The 19,997-nt window shown below is 44.3% G+C and overlaps 1 protein-coding gene across 1 annotated transcript in view; it reads right to left on the bottom strand.

Annotated features, from left to right (window-relative positions):
* ARHGEF18 (Rho/Rac guanine nucleotide exchange factor 18) overlaps positions 1–19,997 on the bottom strand; it is a 182,958-nt gene that overhangs the window by 30,144 nt on the left and 132,817 nt on the right. Inside the window, 3 exon segments of the mRNA XM_030217703.1 lie at positions 1,178–1,303; positions 6,991–7,241; positions 19,046–19,186. Coding sequence (XP_030073563.1) covers positions 1,178–1,303; positions 6,991–7,241; positions 19,046–19,186 — 518 coding nt within the window.

A 19,997-nucleotide genomic window follows, 5' to 3' on the forward strand; every position in this document is an offset into this window, starting at 1 on the left:
TAACTATGCCAAACACCTTTTCAATTGGGGGCTTGGGAGGAGAAGGGATACAGACTGAGTTCCTTCCCCCATTAACTGGTGGATAAGACTCGGAGGGCTTAAGAACAAGACCCTCTGTAGCCGAATTTGCTGACCTTCTTTTGGATATGAGGGAAGGGGGGAGAGAGATTTTTAGATGTATAACCTTATTTGGAAATAGCTATAAACAGGTGCCATGGGAGGATATGGGAGGAAGGTATTTTGTATTTAAAAATACAACAATTTGCTAGCTTTGCTTGTTTATACTATTTTATTTTCAATACAATTATTTAAACATAAAATTTTTATCTAATACAATTCTGGGAAAGCCTTCAAGTCATCATTTAGACACACACATTTTAAAAAGTCTGTAGGAACAGGTAAATTCTAATGTTAATTCTGCTGGTGTAAGTTTTCACCAGCAATTATAGATATAGAAGGCAATTCTATAACGCATTCAGTAACAATTATGTGTTTAGAATAATGCCATTTACATGTGCATATGTACACGTGTGTATATATCATAATTCTGCTTCAGTGCTATTCTGCCAATACCCACTTAACATATAGCATATATTTGGGGGGGGGGGGGGGGGGGGGAAGGACACATGGGCAGGACTTCCACTTATGCATTTAACTTGCACAATACTGTTGCATGCATGTCTGCCACTTAGGCATATATATAGATAGATAGATAGATAGATAGATAGAGTGTTTTCTAAAGGAAAGTAGGCGTCTATTTTACAGAAGTTCTTACCAGGTGCTCTGTTATAGAAACAGGGCGGTGGCAGGAACAGGGTTGAGGGGGCAGTGGGTGTTGTTTTAAGTACAGGAACTTATAGGTTCATCCACCCAAAGCGGTGGAATAGCAGATGAGGACTGGGAAGACTGGATGAGTTGACTGGTCCTCTTCAGCTGTCATCACTAAGTTATTGTTTTTTAGCTTAGCAGAACATCAGATTGGAGGAAGGCCATATTTCCATCCTTCTTCAGCGATCACCTCCCTGTGAGCACCCCAGCAGAATGACAGAAAAGGCATACGTTCATCCGATTCTGCTTTTACTTGATAGGCCAAAACCTAACAATAGCTGCAGAGTTCTGAAACTGAAGGATCACGGCCTAGCGACTAGGAAAGCCCCGAATTGGCTGTCCCTCTCACCTTGATCATGCTCTGGAATTTCTTATTCTGCTGAAGGAGGTCTTTGTAATACTGCACAGCTTCGCTATGGTGGCTGCAGAATTCACCGAAGTACCTTACCATTCTCGTGCCCATTTCACCTGAAAACTGGAGCAGAAACAAGAGAAATGATAGCATTTATATCACGGGCGCCACAGGCAACCAGCAACCTCACCAGAACAGGAAACACGTGGAGGATTACAGGCGGTTAGAAATCTTTGTCTCTCCAAAGTGCAGGTCATATCATATTGTTTGAGGCAATATTGGCTACAAAAAATAAAAAGCGGAGAGAAGGTGTTCAAAATTTTTAAAAAGGAGTCTCACTGTGGAAAGCCATTGCTTATCTCTGAGGTTAAGCAGCCACTTTTTGGGACTCTACAGGGTTCTTGTAACCTGGACTGGCCATACTGGGCTAGATGGATCCTTAGTCTAACCCATTACAGCAACTCTTATGTTCTTAGGCAAAAACAGTCCCCAACTTTTTGCCATTGAAAGAAAAGGTATGAATCAGAGGGCACTCAGGGGATAATTCTGAAAATGGGTGCCTCCTTGAAGTGCCCGGATGCCGGTTAGTAAACACTGTTCCCTCTAAGCTGAGTGGGAGTTCTCCATGTACAGTCCTGCCAGTGGGTAGTGCTGTTTCACTATCACATTGTCAACAGTGAGGGACAGGCAAGCTCTGCAGGACTCCAGGGAACCTGCCTGTCCTTATCAATTGAAGACACAATGTTGAAGCAGTGCCCTCCACAGACAGAAGTGCAGCTGGAGGACTCTGCTTTAAATCTGTTGAAGAGGTGACTGTTTTCATTTCAGCTTAAGCCCTAAGGGCAAGTAATCTGCATTGCTATTAGACAAATACCCCTCAGTGTTAATGTTCTGGGCTCTGAAGTTCAAAATCCAGTAAGTGCTGGAAATCCCCAGTCTCATAAGCACATAAGCACCATCATACTGGGAAAAGACCAAGGGTCCATAAAGCCCAGCATCCTGTCTCCGACAGCGGCCAACCCAGGCTTCAAGAACCCGGACCCCCCCCCCCCAAAAAAAAAAAAAAAAAAAAATATATATATATATATATTTAATAATGTTCAATGGACTTTTCTCAGAGAGGGAGTGTGAAGAGTAAAGATCTCTGCACTGAGACCCTGTTCAAAACCTGTGAGCAGTTATTTCCAGAACTCCCCAGGTACTACTCAGGTAGTAAGAAATTGTCTAGTTAGTTTTAATGTTGACATCTGTTAATTTACATGTTATTGTTTGCTGTTTACACCTTTTTCACCGCTCACTGTTCCACTTTTCTGATAATTAACCTATTAGTTTATTAGCTGTGTTATCATGGAGTAAGAATCCTTGTGGTTTGTGTTCTTGGTCTGTGGGTGTTTTCTAGGAACTGTGGGACCCCTGGGATTGTGGCTCATGTCCTTAGAAACCACCAGGGAATTAACTAGCGGGTGGGAGACTCACCAGAGGCAAGAGAAAACAATGTGGGGGGGGGGGGGGGGTGGAGGGTAGGCCAGTGTAGAGAACATGCTCAGGTGCAGGCAGCTGGGAGCAGTACTGGGATAGACCCAGGTGGCTGCAAGGTTAGCCTCAGGTGGGTGCTACGCGTTTCACAACACCTAATCTTACCAGATTCCGTTACAGAATACTACTGTAACCTAGCATTGGCGCACCTAACATTTACACACCCGTAATTGCACCAGCCATAGCCCTAGCATAACTGCGGGCCCATAAATGTGGAAAAGGTCATGTGTAGCTTATAGGTATACTGTGATTTCTGCGCATACGTAGCAGCATCACCCACGTGAACATCCCCCTTGCATTTACACACTACAACCGCTTACTCAAGCCCTTACAGAACAGCGCTTAGTCGCTTTGCTGCCGCAAAAGTGCAAATATTCTCTATGTGCTCGATATTCAGCCCGCTGGCATTATACCTGGAAATTCAATGCCAGGCCATGTCCAGGCTTCGGCATTGAACTTCTGGGTATACAAGCCAGCGAAACCACTGCCCAGTTAAGTACAATATTCAGTACTTAAGCCAGGGGTGTGCTGGTAAATTTTTAACAACAGGCTCTTTCTCCAGACGTAGCCAGCTCTGCAGTTGGAAGGGCCAGGGGTGGCTGGGGGGAGGAGCAACACTTGCCTCTCTCTCCTCCCTCCCTTCGTGCGGGTACTCTAGGCATACCTTTGCTGGCAACCAATAAATAGACTGCACCACTCCAACGTCTTGCTCTGAGCAGCATGCTGGAACTTCTCACACATGCTGTTGAAGTCCCAGCCTTATGCTCAGAGCTGGAAACAAGGAGCTGGGAGCAGCAGCAGTCTATTTACTTGGCTGGCAGGGCTCAGCATCCCCACCAGCAAAGTAAAAGAGAATTCAGCAGGGGGCCAAAGCCCATATTTTGGGAGCCAGTTGTTAAAGTAGCCATGGAGGGCCTTCTTTAACAACCGGCTCCCAAAATTCTTAAAAACTTAACAACCGGCTCTTGCGAGCCTGTGAGAGCCTGCTCCAGCACACCACTGACTTAAGCGGTTATGGGCATCACATAAACATAGGTCTGAATTTTAGGTGGTCCTATTTATGCAGTTACCTTGGCCGGTTAAGTGCTGAATATCGGCACTTAACTGGCCAAGTGCTGACTCCACCCCTGAACCCCCAAAATAGCTGTTTATAGTTCAGCGCTAACCAATTAATTGCTGCTGAAAGTAACTGGTTAGCTCCAAATACGCAAATTAACTGGCCACAAGTCATCTCTGGCTGGTTAAATGACATTTATTTATTTTGTTACATTTATATCCCACATTACCTAGTACTGGAGAGGCGTTACAGACTCCGGTGTAAACAAATACATTGAATATTGACCCCTACATTTACTCATGCAAATAGCTCATAAACATGAGCAGCCAGTTATAGAAATGCCCTTCACACAACTAGGTACCCTTGCTCATATATTTGAATGTCATGCTTGCAGCCTTTTTCATCCGATGTCTGCAAACATATACAACATGCCAACATCTTGCCCTGGACATGCAATCTCTCTCTGATATTGCTGTTTTCAGATCTTTGTTGCTTAAAGGACTGAGTCCAGTACATGCCAGCTTTTTGATCTATTATTGGCAATTGCCCTTCAAAGGATATTTCACAACTGGAAAAAAGCTTCCCTGATAAATATCACCTTTAGGGGGATTACGGATAATTTAGTTTGGAAATATGGGTTGAAGGCTGCTGAAAAATCAAACGGTGTCCGACTTGTGGCTCAGATATGGCAACATGTTAAGAACATAAGAATAGTCCTAACTGGGTCAGATCAATGGTCCATCTACCCAATATCCTGCTTCCGCAGTGGCCAATCCAGGTCACAAGTTCCTGGCAGAAATCTAATTAGTAGTACCACTCCATGCTACCACATCCCAGGTCAAGCCGTGGATTCCCCACATGTCCATCTCAATAACAGACTATGGACTTTTCCTCCAGGAACTTGTCAAACCTTTTTTCAACCCAGCTACACTAACCACAATGCCAGAGTCCCAGACATGGCTCGACACGATTTTTGTGCATTAATGCTTGTGAAGGTGGCAAAACACTAATGCTGTTGGCTAATAACAGCCCCAAAAATATGTAAAAAAAAAAGTGTGAGCTGGTAGGAGTGAAGGAAGGAGCAGGAACTGGCGCCAAAGCCCAAAAGAAAAGCATGACACATCCCCATGGTCTTTGGCAACTCTGGGCTAAAGTCTTCTGTCTGGGGGGGGGGGGGGGGGGGGGGGGGCGGCAGGGCTCAGGCCCATACAAGCTCCTCAGAGAGAAAAAGCCGAGATTACAGGAGTGCCCTTTGCAAAATACATTATTTAAATACGCGACTGGCTCTGTATGGAAACAGGCCCAGACCACCAGATGTCAAGTGGCCAATATGACGCTGTGTGATCAGAATACATCATACCATTAGAATCACACTTAGGACTAGATTCTATATACGGAGCCTTAGAAAAAAAAATTGGTGCTGAAATCAGTGCCAACGAAGCGCATTCTATAAGCAGAACCTAGATTTAGGTGCGGTATATAGAATATGCAAAGTTGATATCTTAGCGCCTAAAACTATGCGCATTCATTCACACCAATGAAAACGTGGAGTAAATCCCAGCATGCAGATTTATATGCACTGGGCCACATTCTATAACTATGTGCGGAAATTTCAGAACGCCCACTTTTTCACCCATAAACATGCCCCTTTTTGCCTGCACTTCATTATAGAATACGCTTAGCGAGTTGTGCGCGGTGAATTTTAATTATTGCCAATTAGTGCTCATTATGGTTTGTTAAGTGCTATTATCAGTGCTCATTAGCTTATTAATTACTAGTAAAAAAGGCCCGTTTCTGGAACGAATGAAACGGGCGCTAGCAAGGTTTTCCTGGGAGTGTGTATGTTTGAGAGAGAGAGCCAGAGTGAATGTGCGGGTGTGTGACAGAGTGAGAGTGCCTGTGTGACAGTGTGTGTGTGAGAATGAGAGTGTGTGACAGGGCCCCCTCACCTGTTCCTAATGCCCCTCACCCCGTTCCCTCCCCTCCTTTTCCTCCCCTTCCCCCACTTTGGGTTCTTTAAGGCTTTCAAAAGTCTATGTACCCCCGTGGCCCTAACGCCCAATATCGGATACCCCACCGATTTCCTCCTCACCCCTCCCCCAAGATGTAATACTTTCATGTCTTTCATTTTTTTTAAAAAGTGTTCTATCTACCCTGTGTACAAATGCCCAGCATTCAGATTGTGTTCCTCTCGTAAATTTGCATGTCTTTCAGTCATTCACAACTCCCCCCACCCCTTCTCCAGTTTAACACTTTCGTTTCCTTCAGTCTTTTAAAACTCTCCTATCTACCCTGTGTCCTAATGGCCAGCATTCAGATTGTTTTCCTTTCCAAATGTTCATGTCTTTCAGTCGTTCAGAACTCCCCCCTCCCCCCATTAACACTTTCGGTTCCTTCAGTCTTTTAAAACTCTCCTATCAACCCTGTGTCCTAATGGCCAGCACTCAGATTGTTTTGCTTTGCCAAATTGTCTGTCATTGATGTCACTGAGGTCAGTGTGTGCCTGTCTAGCAGACCACTTCCGGCAGGCATGGTCCCAAGCACATCCTGTTGGAGGTGAGAATTATTATATAGGATAGGCGTTACAGAATCCACTTGGATTTTGGCGCACTATATAGATTCTAGGGGTGAATGCTGTAGGTCGGAGTGTTAAAAACAAAATTTAAAATTAAAAAAAAAAAAAAAAAAAGACATGCTTATAGTTCAAAATTTGCTTGGAATCATTCACCTTGTCTTCATGGGAATCAGTAAGATACCAGATGCAATCTCTCCCCCTCCATATATGGAATAGTAGCCTAATGGTTACTGCAGGTTGGAACCGGGTTTGATTTTTTTTTTTGTTACATTTGTACCCGCACTTTCCCACTCATGGCAGGCTCAATGCGGCTTACATGGGGCAATGGAGGGTTAAGTGACTTGCCCAGAGTCACAAGGAGCTGCCTGTGCTGGGAATTGAACTCAGTTCCCCAGGACCAAAGTCCACCACCATAACCACTAGGCCACTCCTCCACTCCTCCTTCCGCAGCTCCTTGTGACCCTGGGTAAGGCACTTAACCCTCCATTACTCCAGGTATAAAAAGCTTATATTGTGAGCCCACTAGGGACAGAGAGAGAAAGTACCTACATATAATATGTAAACCACTTTGGTTGTGCCACAGAAAGGCTGTATTGTATATCAAATGCATGACCTATTTTTCCCTAAAGGTCCAGCTCAAACCTGTTGTACAAGAAGGTCTCCAATTCGACGGATGACATAATTCCGGTCGCTTCCTTCTTCAAGAGACTCTTTCCGCCTTTCTTTTAATTGAGAGAGGAAATGTCCGTGCACATCCAGTAATTCCTCCCCACAAGGGAAAAGCCTCTTAATATCAGCACTTTGGAACTGTAACTCCTCCCTCATGGCTTTCGCGTACACTTTCAGCATGATTTTTAGGGTTCGGATGTGATGCATTTCAGTCTTAATCAACTCTGAAAGAAACGAACGGTAGTGAATTATGAGCTATAACCATGTCCTTCAATCATCCCATTTACAAGATGCAGTGCCCCAGTTCCTAAGTGTTTTAACTCAGTTAGATTTCAAAATAGTATGTGTGTGTTCAGGATGTTCTGTACATCGTCAGCAGCAAGAACTAAAAGAACATGTTGTGGAAGAGCGAGTCTGGGTTTTCAGAAGTGATACTAAGGAAAGCTTAAAAAGAGTGCCTGTTTGCAAACCTTGCAACAGACTAAATAAATCAGAAGGGACAGAAAAAAAAACCAAAAGATGGCTCTAAAAGCCTTGCAAAATAGTGAAATCCAACTTTGAGTGTGGGGAACAAATTGAGGGTTTCTTTACGCATCTAATCCAACCTTGGTCCTTGAGGGCCACAATCCAGTCGGGTTTTCAGGATTTCCCCAATGAATACGCCTTCACTGTATGCAAACAGATCTCATGCTTATTCATTACAGAAATCCTGAATACCTGATCTGGCGAGGGCCAAGGTTGGACATCCCTGATCTAGAGGTATCCACTCCTTCGTACATTGGCCACCACGTCACACACACGCAGCAAACTCCGCGAGGCAAACAGCAAGCTGCAGGTCAAAGTTCAAGCATATGACCCATAACCCAACTAAACTTGTTTTCAGAAGACTCTCAAAGACAAAGAGGCATATTTTCAAAGCACTTTGGGAGGCTAAGTTCCATAGGTTTCTATGGAACTTTGGGAGGCTAAGTGCTTTGAAAATAAGCCTCAAAGCCTCCTGTTCCCCCTGTACTTTAAAAGTTGCTGGCTTCAGACCTGCCCGAACATGATGAAACTTTGGAACAAGCCTCCCCCAATCCCCAAGTCACACAAAAAAAATGGACATTCTTGTGCCACTTTGAAGAGCTCCAAAACCAGTTCAACAGTCTAGGCATTAAGCAAGGTAAAGGAAAAAAAAAAACAAAGGGGTTACAATTTAAACCAGCCAGAAATAACTCTTAGATGGTTAAATTGCCTGTTCGGCACTAACCGGTTATTTTCAGTGGCACTTAATCGGTTAGTGCCGAACTGAAAACCGGCTATTTGGGGGCGTTCTGGAGGGTGGAGTTGGCGCTTGGCCAGTTAAGTGCCGATATTCAGGTTAACCGCATAAAAATCAGCCCTATCTTTATGCAGTAACCCATAGCCACCTAACTGGCTATAAATTAGCTGGCTCTTGAAACCTAGAAATTCAATGCTGGTGCCCAGACACGGCCTGGCTCTGAATTTCTAGGTTTAATGCCAGCAGTGGTCTGCAAAACGCTGATCGCCATCAGCTGAATATCAGCCCCAAAATGCTTGTGCATTCAATTATTTTGAACAGGGGGGTTTCCAAAGGTAACTCTTTGTATTAGGGTACTGCCACGGCACAGACAATATGTTGTATTGCAGAATAGAAAGAAATGAGTAGATATTTCTCTCCCAGGCAAACCCCATTATTAACATCTCCATTCCTCCAACAAATAAGGACCATGTCAATGCTATTTGGTATTAATATGTCTGAAAGGGTCCAGAAAACATGGCAAGAAATTATCATCTTGCTCCATTAGCGGACTAGATGAATGAGTTTTAATTTAATCCCTCTTTTTATAGCAGAGAACAATAGAAAGAAGAGTTACCCATGTTAGCAAATAACGTTAACATTGTAGACTACTAGACTTCCTGAACAGATGCGAGACAGACAATGGTTCACACTTTAAGAAGAAAAAAAAAGTCACAACATTTCAAAGGTCCTATTACGTTACCCTTGGGCATACTGACCTTCTTGTGTCTTCGCCTCAGCTATATTTTGAGTCTGTTTTGTTTTTCTCATTCCGGCAGCTTCCTCTTGCTTCTTTGGACTTCTGCTTTCATCAGAACCGGCCTCTGTTACGCTGTGGTGGTATGAGCTTTCATTCACGTTAATTTTCCTCTTATTGTTTAAATCTCCTCCAAACATACCTAAGCCAACCCCTTTAATGACAGTCCTAGGACAAGGGGGGGAGGCACAGATGCCAAGGGAAACCAGAGATCATCTTCCATCTCCAGCATGGCTAAAGGAAGCTTATATGAGTCTTAAGGCTCGTATCTGCCATCACAGTCGATGAGCATGGTGGGCGCCATCCTTTATTTTATATTTATTGAATTTTCCATTTACAATGACAGAGAAAACTTCCAAACTAACAGAAAAAAGGCTGTCCTAAGAGGAAAAATCTTGTTACTGTGTATGTTGTGCCTGGTACCTAGAAAATGTATTCATCACCATTGGACATCCTCAGACCCGCAATCATTCTGGCATTGAAGAAATCAAATGCGTCAATTGCCACGTGGGAAGCATGAGCGGCGAGAGGGTCTTTGAAAAGGAAGGAGACCTTTTTATGGTGGTGAGAGATGCCTACTTGCACTAGTTTGAGTACGAGAGGTTGCGGTCAATTCCTTCTACGTGACTACATTTTGTTTAATTGCTAGGACATGGAATACACTAAAAGGAATGTCTGTTTGTTTGGAGTAGGGCATTGGGGTGTTGTGGGTGGGGGGAGGGGTTGAGGTGGGTTTCTCTTTCTTGCTCAGACCCTTGGGCCACAAGAATAAGGGCCCTCGGACTTTTGATGGTATCTGGCAGTTTGTTGGGGGAAGTAGTGGGGGGGGGGCTTGATTCAGGAGAATTACAGGTTTTAATGTGTTCTACTTGGGTTGGGGATGAAAACAGCCCTTTGTTCAGTTTGTTGGGGATTTTGGAATCTTGTATATTTTGCAGTTGTGTTTATCTTTTGTTCTGTTGTGTCATCAATAAAAATTTTTGAAACAGAGAAATAATTTGTGTTTCTCTTGAATGTAATTTTTCAGAGCATACAGTCCTAACATTCAGCGCACTCAATGCGTTTTTTTTTTTTTTATTCTGGATTGTGCATCAGGCTGATATAATGTCCAGAGCGTTAGACCAGTGTGCTTTACTCTATTTTAGGGAGACTCTACATCATGCTTGTCCTTAATCAGTTTTATAACTAAAAATGAAAAATGGGAAACCTCTCAATGCTACTTTCTCTTGTTACTTGTGCACAGTTTGGATAAGCATAAAAGCAGTAATCATGATTTCTTTTTAAATGTTTTCACAAAGTTACTTTCTCAGAGGATATTTGACTACATCTGCATTTGACTTGGGAACCTAAACGTACCAGACTTGTTGAAAGTCCTGTTAAATGGCCTCTTCCAGTTGTTATCCGTGCTTCCAGTTCCTGGGACTAGAGGGCAATAATCTATGGGTTTAGCATAAGGCTGCCGACTGCAAACTCAGACAATCCCATTGGGCTTTATTGGTTCATATTCACACAACCAAACTTTAGTTTTTGGTTTTAGCTGAAACCAGCTGATAAGTTTCTGCAGAAGTTTCGGCCAAAAATGTTTAGACAGTTTCGGGGACAGTTTCAGTTGAAACTGAATAAAGCAGTTTTGGTTGGCCTCTAATAAATGGCAATGTCTCAATTATGAAGTTCAACATCTCCAGCAAATATTTTTCAAATATCTTATGTGCAAAAATCACAAAACTGCGAAGAAAGTTAAGTATATGCAAAAGCTATCTTCTCTGGCAATTTTCTAAGTTTTCCACTTTGACATTCAGTCTTAAATTGGAATGGAGGAGTAGCCTAGAGGTTTCAGCAGAAGGCTGACAACCAGCAAAAGCCGAGCTCAAAGCCTCCTGTTGCTCCTTGTGATCTTGGGCAAGTCACTTAATCCTCCACAGCCTCAGGTATACTTAGGGGCCCTTAACTAAATCTTAGCAAGGGCTAAATGCTAAGAAGCCCACAGGCATAAATGGACTTCTTATTCTGGGGAGCTGGAAATACCTTGTGTAACCGATTGTAACTCATTGGGAGCTACTACTGAAAAAGGAGCGAGACAAATCTAAATAATATGAATTTTCTTTAAACCTTGGTCCATAGCAAAAAACCAGCAGAGATCCCCCTTCTCAAACCTGTGGGTACCATCTTTAACCCAACTAGGGCCCAATGTTCCCATATTGTTCTCACATATGGGAACATTGGGCACTAATGGGTTAAAGCAGGTTTCATCCACTCATGGGTCATACGATCCTTTGGTAATTTTTAGCAAAACGTACAGGACAGAGGCTTAAGCAGAGATGTTGATGCGTGATAAAGTACCACACAGGTCACCTTCTAAAGTCCAGCTGTGGAACAGAAACTAATCCATCCCTGAAAACAACTGCCTCTTCTTGGAGAATTATAAACTTTGTTTACTAGAAAGCCAATAAGATAATTGGCTAGAAAGGAAATTTCTAAAAAGCTTCTGTACTATCGTCTCTTCCGAAGGCAAGGAGAACCTCAGTGGACCAAAACACTCACATCCATAACGATGTTCTAAAGAAGTTTGCTCTACACAGCTACACTGATGGTTTTCCCAAAATTAATATAGTTTTGGTGGGTTTAAAGCAGTATCCTTCTTACACTTTCAGATAAATGCAAACATTAAAATTTTGGCAACTGCAGAAACAGAGACCCTAAGATGTTGACTTAGTGGCAGTGCTTTTTTGTGCCGGTACGCAACGGTACGGCGTACCGGCACCTTTTTCTCCTCCTCCCCTCCCCTCCCATTATTTCCAGCGATTCTCCGCCTCTTTCCTGCCCTCCCATCGACGTGCAGCGATTTTTCGGTCCCTCCCTGCCCTCACCTCTCCCATTTCCTAGCGATTCTTCGTCCCCCAGCCGTCCTCCTTCACTGCCTGCCAGCCAGCGTCGGAGTCAGAAGCGAACGGTGGCAGCAGGATTGGCTGGCAGCGTCGTAGCTTCCCTCTGCAAGTCCCGCCTACAACTTCCTGTTACGCATAGGCGGGACTTGCAGAGGGAAGCTACGACGCTGCCAGCCAATCGCTGCTGCACCGTTCGCTTCTGACTCCGACGCTGGCTGGCAGGCAGTGAAGGAGGACGGCTGGGGACGAAGAATCGCTGGAAATGGGAGAGGTGAGGGCAGGGGAGGGACGGAAAAATCGCTGCACGTCGATGGGAGGGCAGGAAAGAGGCGGAGAATCGCTGGAAATAATGGGAGGGAAGGGCAGGGGAGAGAGAATTGCTGGACATGGGAAGGGAGGAAGGGCAAGGGAGAGAGAATTGCTGGACATGGGAAGGGCAGGGGAAGAGAGAATTGCTGGGACATGGGAGGGAAGGGCAGGGGAGAGAGAATTGCTGGCATGGATGGGATGGGAGGGAAGGGCAAGGGAGAGAGAATTGCTGGACATGGGAAGGGCAGGGGAGAGAGAATTGCTGGACATGGGATGGGAGGGAAGGGCAAGAGAGAGAATTGCTGGACATAGGATGGGATGGGAGGGAAGGGCAAGGGAGAGAGAATTGCTGGACATAGGATGGGAGGGAAGGGCAAGAGAGAGAATTGCTGGACATAGGATGGGAGGGAAGGGCAAGAGAGAGAGAATTGCTGGACATGGGATGGGAGGGGAGAGAGAATTGCAGGACATGGGATGGGAGAGAAGGGCAGGGGAGAGAGAATTGCAGGACATGGGATGGGAGAGAAGGGCAGGGAGAGAGAATGCTGGACATGGGAAGGGCAGGGGAGAGAGAATTGCAGGGCATGGATGGGAGAGAAGGGCAGGGGAGAGAGAATTGCTGGACTTGGGATGGGATGGGAGGGAAGGGCAGGGATAGAGAATTGCTGGACATGGGAAGGGCAGGGGAGAGAGAATTGCTGGACATGGGATGGGAGGGAAGGGCAAGAGAGAGAATTGCTGGACATGGGAGGGAAGGGCAAGAGAGAGAGAATTGCTGGAGATGGGATGGGAGGGGAGAGAGAATTGCAGGACATGGGATGGGAGAGAAGGGCAGGGGAGAGAGAATTGCAGGACATGGGATGGGAGAGAAGGGCAGGGGAGAGAGAATTGCTGGACATGGGATGGGAGGGAAGGGCAAGGGATAGAGAATTGCTGGACATTGGAAGGGCAGGGGAGAGAGAATTGCTGGACATGATATGGGAGGGAAGGGCAGGGGAGAGAGAATTGCTGGACATGGATGGGAGGGAAGGGCAAGAGAGAGAGAATTGCTGGACATGGGATGGGAGGGAAGGGCAGGGGAGAGAGAATTGCTGGACATGGGATGGGAGGGAAGGGCAGGGAGAGAGAATTGCTGGACATGGGATGGGAGGGAAGGGCAAGAGAGAGAGAATTGCTGGACATGGGAGGGAAGGGCAGGGGAGAGAGAACTGCTGGACATGGGAAGGGCAGGGGAGAGAGAATTGCTGGATATGGGATGGGAGGGAAGGGCAAGGGAGAGAGAATTGCTGGACATGGGATGGGAGGGAAGGGCAGGGGAGAGAGAATTGCTGGACATGGGAAGGGCAGGGGAGAGAGAATTGCTGGACATGGGATGGGAGGGAAGGGCAAGGGAGAGAGGATTGCTGGACATGGGAAGGGCAGGGGAGAGAGAATTGCTGGACATGGGATGGGAGGGAAGGGCAAGGGAGAGAGGATTGCTGGACATGGAAGGGCAGGGGAGAGAGAATGCTGGACATGGGATGGGAGGGAAGGGCATGGGAGAGAGAATTGCTGGACATGGGATGGGCAGGGGAGAGAGAATTGCTGGACATGGGATGGGAGGGAAGGGCAGGGGAGAGAGAATTGCTGGACATGGGAAGGGCAGGGAAGAGAGAATTGCTGGACATGGAGGGGAGAGAGGTGAATCGCTGGATGGGGAGGGGAGGACAGGGAAGAGAGAATTGCTGGACATGGAGGGGAGAGAGGAGAATCGCTGGACAGGGAGGGGAGGACAGGGAAGTGAGAATTGCTGGACATGGATGAGAGGGGAGAGAGGAGAAATGCTAGAAATGGATGGAGAGGAGAGCAGGAGATAGAGGAGAATTGCTGGACATGATGGATGGAGGAGTTGGCTAGGAGAGAGGAGAAGTGCTGGACATGAATGGAGGGGAGGAAAGAAAAAAGAAGATGCACATGGATGGAGATGAGGGAAAGGGAAGAGGAGAAAAACTGCACATGGATGGAGAAAATAGGCAAAAGCTGGATCCATGTTATACCTCCTCCAGTCAATTCCATGGAGGAGGACCCAGCTTTTACTTATGGATGCAGGGCAACAAAAGAAGAAGAAAGGAAGAAAGTAAAGAAATAAATGGAAAGGAAGCCCTGGAAATGGAGTTAAGAGAACAGATAGCAGCAGAATCAGAGCCTGGGACCAATATGGATAGAAAAACAAAGTCACCAGACAACAAAGGTAGAAAAAATCATTTTATTTTCATTTTAGTGTTGGAATTTGTCTTATTTTGCACTGGGTATACTGGAGCTGTAACAGCTTACAGAAATTATTTATAATGAAAAAAAATCAATTATTTTTTCTCCTATACTAGTATAATATTTTCAATGATGTCTGTTTATATGCGCCATGGCTGGTACAAGGGGTGTGACTAATGTGGGTGTGGCTATAATAGGGGCGGTGCCATGTGTGATGACCCCGCCCACAATGAGTACCGGCACCTTTTTTTCTACAAAAAAAGCACTGCTTAGTGGACACCACTATCAATACCCAACAGAAAGTAGAGCATCAGGTAGATGTGCTCCAATGGTTTGAAGAGAAAAGAGTGGGGGGAGGATGCCAGGAGAACTCACTGGATGAACAAGTTTAGAGCAAGCCCCAAAGTGACCTTGGGTTAGATCATTTTACCTCCATGTGCCTCAGCCTAAGTAGCTGTAATTATACATTGACAGCAATTATGAGAGGATGATAAATTCTGCAGGGCGGGGGAAACTTGCGTGAATTCCTTAAGCAGCATCACATGACTATGGTGTCAAAACACAGTTTCATGATCATAACAGCACTGTAAATCCATACATCAGATGTGCAATTCCTTGAAAAGATAGACAATAATTCTCTACCATTGCCTTGACTTTGGTATCAGGAATATTGAGCAATTGCATTCTCTCTACTACAGGTTTTATTTTTGGGGGGTATTGCAAAAACATTTGCATGACTAACAAACAGGATAACCAAAGAAGGGTGTTTCCCATCCCTCCCACTTTTCTTAAAATAGGCACATAAGTTTCCTGATATTGTGTTTCATATTAAAGAAGCAGGTCGTTAGCCAAGAACATTCCAGCAGCTTACATCAAAAATACTATGGTAACATGCAAGCGATGGGCTGCATAGGAGGCAAAGTTGCCGGGTTACCCAGTTCCAGTAGGGAGATTTTAGGCTACTCCTGGTGCATTATGGGACCTGTAGTATTGATTTCAATCTGTAGAATCAACAATTACAAATGCCACACTGTTTTGACCAAGCAGTCTCCCTCCTGGAACTGGGTAACTTGGTAGCTCTGCAGAGGCAGGGTGGTGACTAGAAATCTTAGGCTAGGAAAATTCCCACTTAAAGGTGTCAGGAGAGCAAACACAGGTTGGAAATAACTACATTATTATATTTGACCCACCTGGTCTTAACAGCACCAGGATCAAGAGGTGCCAAAGGAGGAGGATAGTGGATATTAAATTCTAAGCAATGGAGGTCAGATAATGTTGGGAATCTGTTAAAACATCTGCGAACGCAGTCAGAATTAGATACTAGCCTAAGGGCTCTGTTTACGAAGGTGCGCTAGCATTTTAAGCGCGCGCTAAACGCCAGTCGCCCATATATTCCTATGGGCGACTTAGCATTTAGCAAGTGCTAATCATTAGCGTGCGCTAAAAACTGGGTGCGCGGTCTAGTAAACAGGGCCCTCAGTAAACAGCTTTCTCCCCAAATGGACATCTCACATGCGTTAACCCCCCCCCCCCCACAAAAAAAAAAAAAAAAAAAAACCATGAATTTGTAGGTGGAGGGAATTATTTTAGGTGTCCAGAATCCAGAATGAATTTTTATCATACAATGTGTAGAGTCATCAGAGAAAAGTTAACCTGAAGAAGCTGGCTTCTGGTTCACTAGCTGATCATATTGCATGCTCAGACAAAAACCACAGTGATTTCAATGAGCACCAAGGACTTGGGGGTAATCTACAAAGAGTTTGTGCTGCATCCCCCACAGTTAATATTTTTGTTCTGTCTAATGTTCAGTACTCTGTGCTACTTTGCAAAGACTCCCGCTTCGAAAGCTGACATGAATAGCAGCACTGTCCTAAGAATCACTGCACTGGCAAAGACCTACGTTCTGGAAATCCTCTTCTACTACCCGAGCTGCAGTTTTTTTTCTGGGGAGGGAATAACTATATAACATTAAACAGTTAGTTTAAAAAGGTGAGGGTCGATATTTAGCTGCCACCGGCGTTATTCTTGAATATTCAATGCCGGGCCACTGGTTTTGTATCGCTCCATGGTGCGACCGCACCTCGAATATTGTGTGCAATTCTGGTCAACGCATCTCAAAAAAGATATAGTGGAATTAGAAAAGGTACAGAGAAGGGCGACAAAAATGATAAAGGGGATGTGACAACTTCCCTATGAGGAAAGGCTAAAGCGGCTAGGGCTCTTCAGCTTGGAGAAAAGACGGCTGAGGGGAGATATGATAGTGGAGTGGAACGGGTAGATGTGAACTGCTTGTTTACTCTTTCCAAAAATATTAGGACTAGGGGGCACACAACGAAGCTACAAAATAGTAAATTTAAAACAAATCGGAGAAAATATTTCTTCACTCAACATGTAATTAAACTCTGGAAATTAGCAGGGTTTAAAAAGGGTTTGGATAGCATCCTAAAAGAAAAGTCCATAAGCCGTTATTAAAATGGACTTGGGGAAGATCCACTGCTTATTTCTAGGATAAGCAGCATAAAATCTGTTTTACTGTTCTGGGATCTTGCCAGGTACTTGTAACCTGGATTGGCCACTGTTGGAAACAGGGTTCTGGGCTTGATGGACCTTTGGTCTGTCCCAGTATGGCAATACTTATGTTCTTATTGAAAATCTGGATTTGTGCGGCTGGCTATCTTCTATGTGGTTAAGTGCAAGATTCAGCACTTAACTGCCTAAGTGACACTGCAGAAAGATAGGACTAACATTTATATGGTCTGATTTAACAGCTAAACTTAGTGGATTAGTGATAAATACTGGCATAAGTGCCAACTCCTCCCACAAAATAGCCAGCTTTCAGTTTAGCAGTCTGTGGTGATATTCAGTGGCACTAACCAATTAAGTGCCGCTGAATATCAGCCGATAGCCCCAGACAAGTGATTTAACCAGCCAGGAGCCGTTTCTGGCCAGTTAAATCTCTTTGAACGTCGCCCCCTACTTTATTAGTGGTCTAATGCTAAGTTTGTTGCATGCTTGTAAATATAACATTTTAAAAATGAAGTCCGCAGGCAGGAGATGCATTCCCTCCTCTCAGTCACAAGAGGTTGCTGCAGTACTCTGCCTGAAAGTATGGTCAAGAGGAGACAGCTGAAGTTCCATGCGGAACTACTAGGCCTTACTTTTCAGAACACATATGTGGCTAACAAAAAAAAGAAAAGAAAGAAGAAATTTTCCCCAGCCAGGATACCCTTACGCCCCTGATATGTACTGAAAATGTGGCATGAACTAGACACTAAACACAAGCGCTACTGTACTGAAGGTGAGGGATGAACACACATACATTTATTATTTATTTATTAGGAATTCACGCAAGGGTCCTATTACCAAGCTGTGGTAAAAATGTCTTTTTTAAAAATGGTCATGTGGTAAGATTACTCCTACTGCATGGCCATACAGTGGGGGTACTTACCGCCACCCACTGAGGTGGCGGTAAGGGCTTCTGAGGTAACCGGGCAGCACCTATCACCAGGTTAGCGCCATGGTAAAAATTACAAGAATATTTTTTGTTGCTCTGGAAATAATGCTCACTAGAGGTGGAACTACCGTCGGAGGCCACGTTGGGCCAGCAGTAGTTCTTGATTGCCGCCCAGCAACCCTTTAATAATAACAATAAAACTTTATTCATAACCCGCTATATCTGCAAGAGTCTAAGCGGGGAACAAGGTGCATACAAAGTATAAAAGGACAAAACAAAACTTATTACTTCAACAATAAAACATACAACAGTTTAGATTTGTGTAGTATAAAATAATATCACACATGAAGAGAACCAAAGGCCTGAAAAAAATAAATGAGTTTTTAAAGCTTTAGTAAAAGGGCCCCCTCAAGGCGGTGTACAGCAAAAATAACTCAAACATAGGCAATAGACAATTACAACAGTAAAAATATTCAAACAATACAAGGTATGGCACAGTATGCTCCACTCCAATGTCAACATACAGAGACACGTGATCCTGTCCCTGCCTTCTCCCACAAGGGAACACATAACACAGGAAACCCAAACTGTTGCATACCTATGGACACATTATGGTTTCTCCTATTGGCTAAAAGAAAGTAGGGACACGTTTATCTACTAATTTCTGTGTGCCTCTTCCTGGATTTCACTGGCAGGCTGATTGTCTATCCCTACTTTCTTTTGTTTTGGCTTTACACATAGGATTGTTTTATACTTTTTTTTGGTGTGCTTCTCCTACTGGCTCACATAGTCTGATATAATTTTATTACCCCTTTTTCATAACTATAGAATTAAAGAAAGAAACCTTACAATCAGCAAGAGGTAAACATTCAGAAACAAATTTTGATTAAAAAAAAAGGGCCATTGCAGAAGTAGGGAGAAAAAGACGTGCAAGTGGAGTTCAGAAAAAAAAAACCTGTCCTTTTCTTAAACATTTCTTAAAGTGTGTGCAGACAGTCTGTGGACTGTGTCCCAAATGCTTCTTCTCCCCTTTTCTCCTAACACTACATTACAGATCATAAGAGGACATTTCTTACCGTATATAACGTCTTGCCTTTTTATAACTTCCTTCTTCTGTTTCTTGGCGTACGGTGGTTCCACTGTAATGCTCCATGATTCAGCCTCAAAGTCCTGGGCATCTGTTTCTAGTTCATTTCTCAGAGAGGCATAATGTGAATCTAAATTTTATTTATTTAAGGAGAAAAAAAGTTTAAAAGAAAAGTTTAAAAAGATGACACAGATTCTTACCACTATAACGAAAATATACATCTTAAGTTATTTTTAAACATTTTTACTGAAAATAAAGCAAGTGGTTAAAAAACAGTGTGACGCATAAATGTTTTTCTCCCATATTTGCAGGCACTTACCAAAACCCTCCCCTCCCTCAACCTCCCCCCCCCCCATACACAAACAACTTTGAGTACTGAAGATCAACCCTCTGAAACCCCTCTCCTCTAGTTCAACATAATACAACACCCAGAGCTACAGAAGACCTGTGGTCTGATGCACCCCTGAGCAACAAGCAGTAAATGAGAAGACCCCAAACAGCAATCCTCCCTCGATGGGTGGTTAGTACAAGAGATAACTAATACATAAAACTACAGCCTCCTTGAAAAAAAAAAAAAAGTCACATGGCTTCTACAATGTTAAGAAGCAAACTATGCCCCCGTGGGCTGAGTCCGAAAATAAGAATCCCATACAAGTAGGAAAAGTTTCCGACATTTGGGTGAGCCCCTAGTGTCCCTATATGCATCTTAAGTTAAAGATCTATCAGTTGAAGGCCCCCGGGAATCTGTAGGATGCCTCAAATTGTTGGCCGATTGTATGCATCATTAATTAAGTGGAAGACTAGCATATCCGTTGTATTTATTAATACAGTGCCTATCTAAACATGCACAGCAGTCTCAAATTCATAGAAAATGAGGAATAACCTCCCCCCCCCCCCCCCCAAGCCTTCGGCACCAGATCCCAAATGTCTGGGTGCTTCTT

Source organism: Microcaecilia unicolor, chromosome 11, assembly GCF_901765095.1.
Source record: "Microcaecilia unicolor chromosome 11, aMicUni1.1, whole genome shotgun sequence".
Taxonomy (NCBI): Eukaryota; Metazoa; Chordata; class Amphibia; order Gymnophiona; family Siphonopidae; genus Microcaecilia; species Microcaecilia unicolor.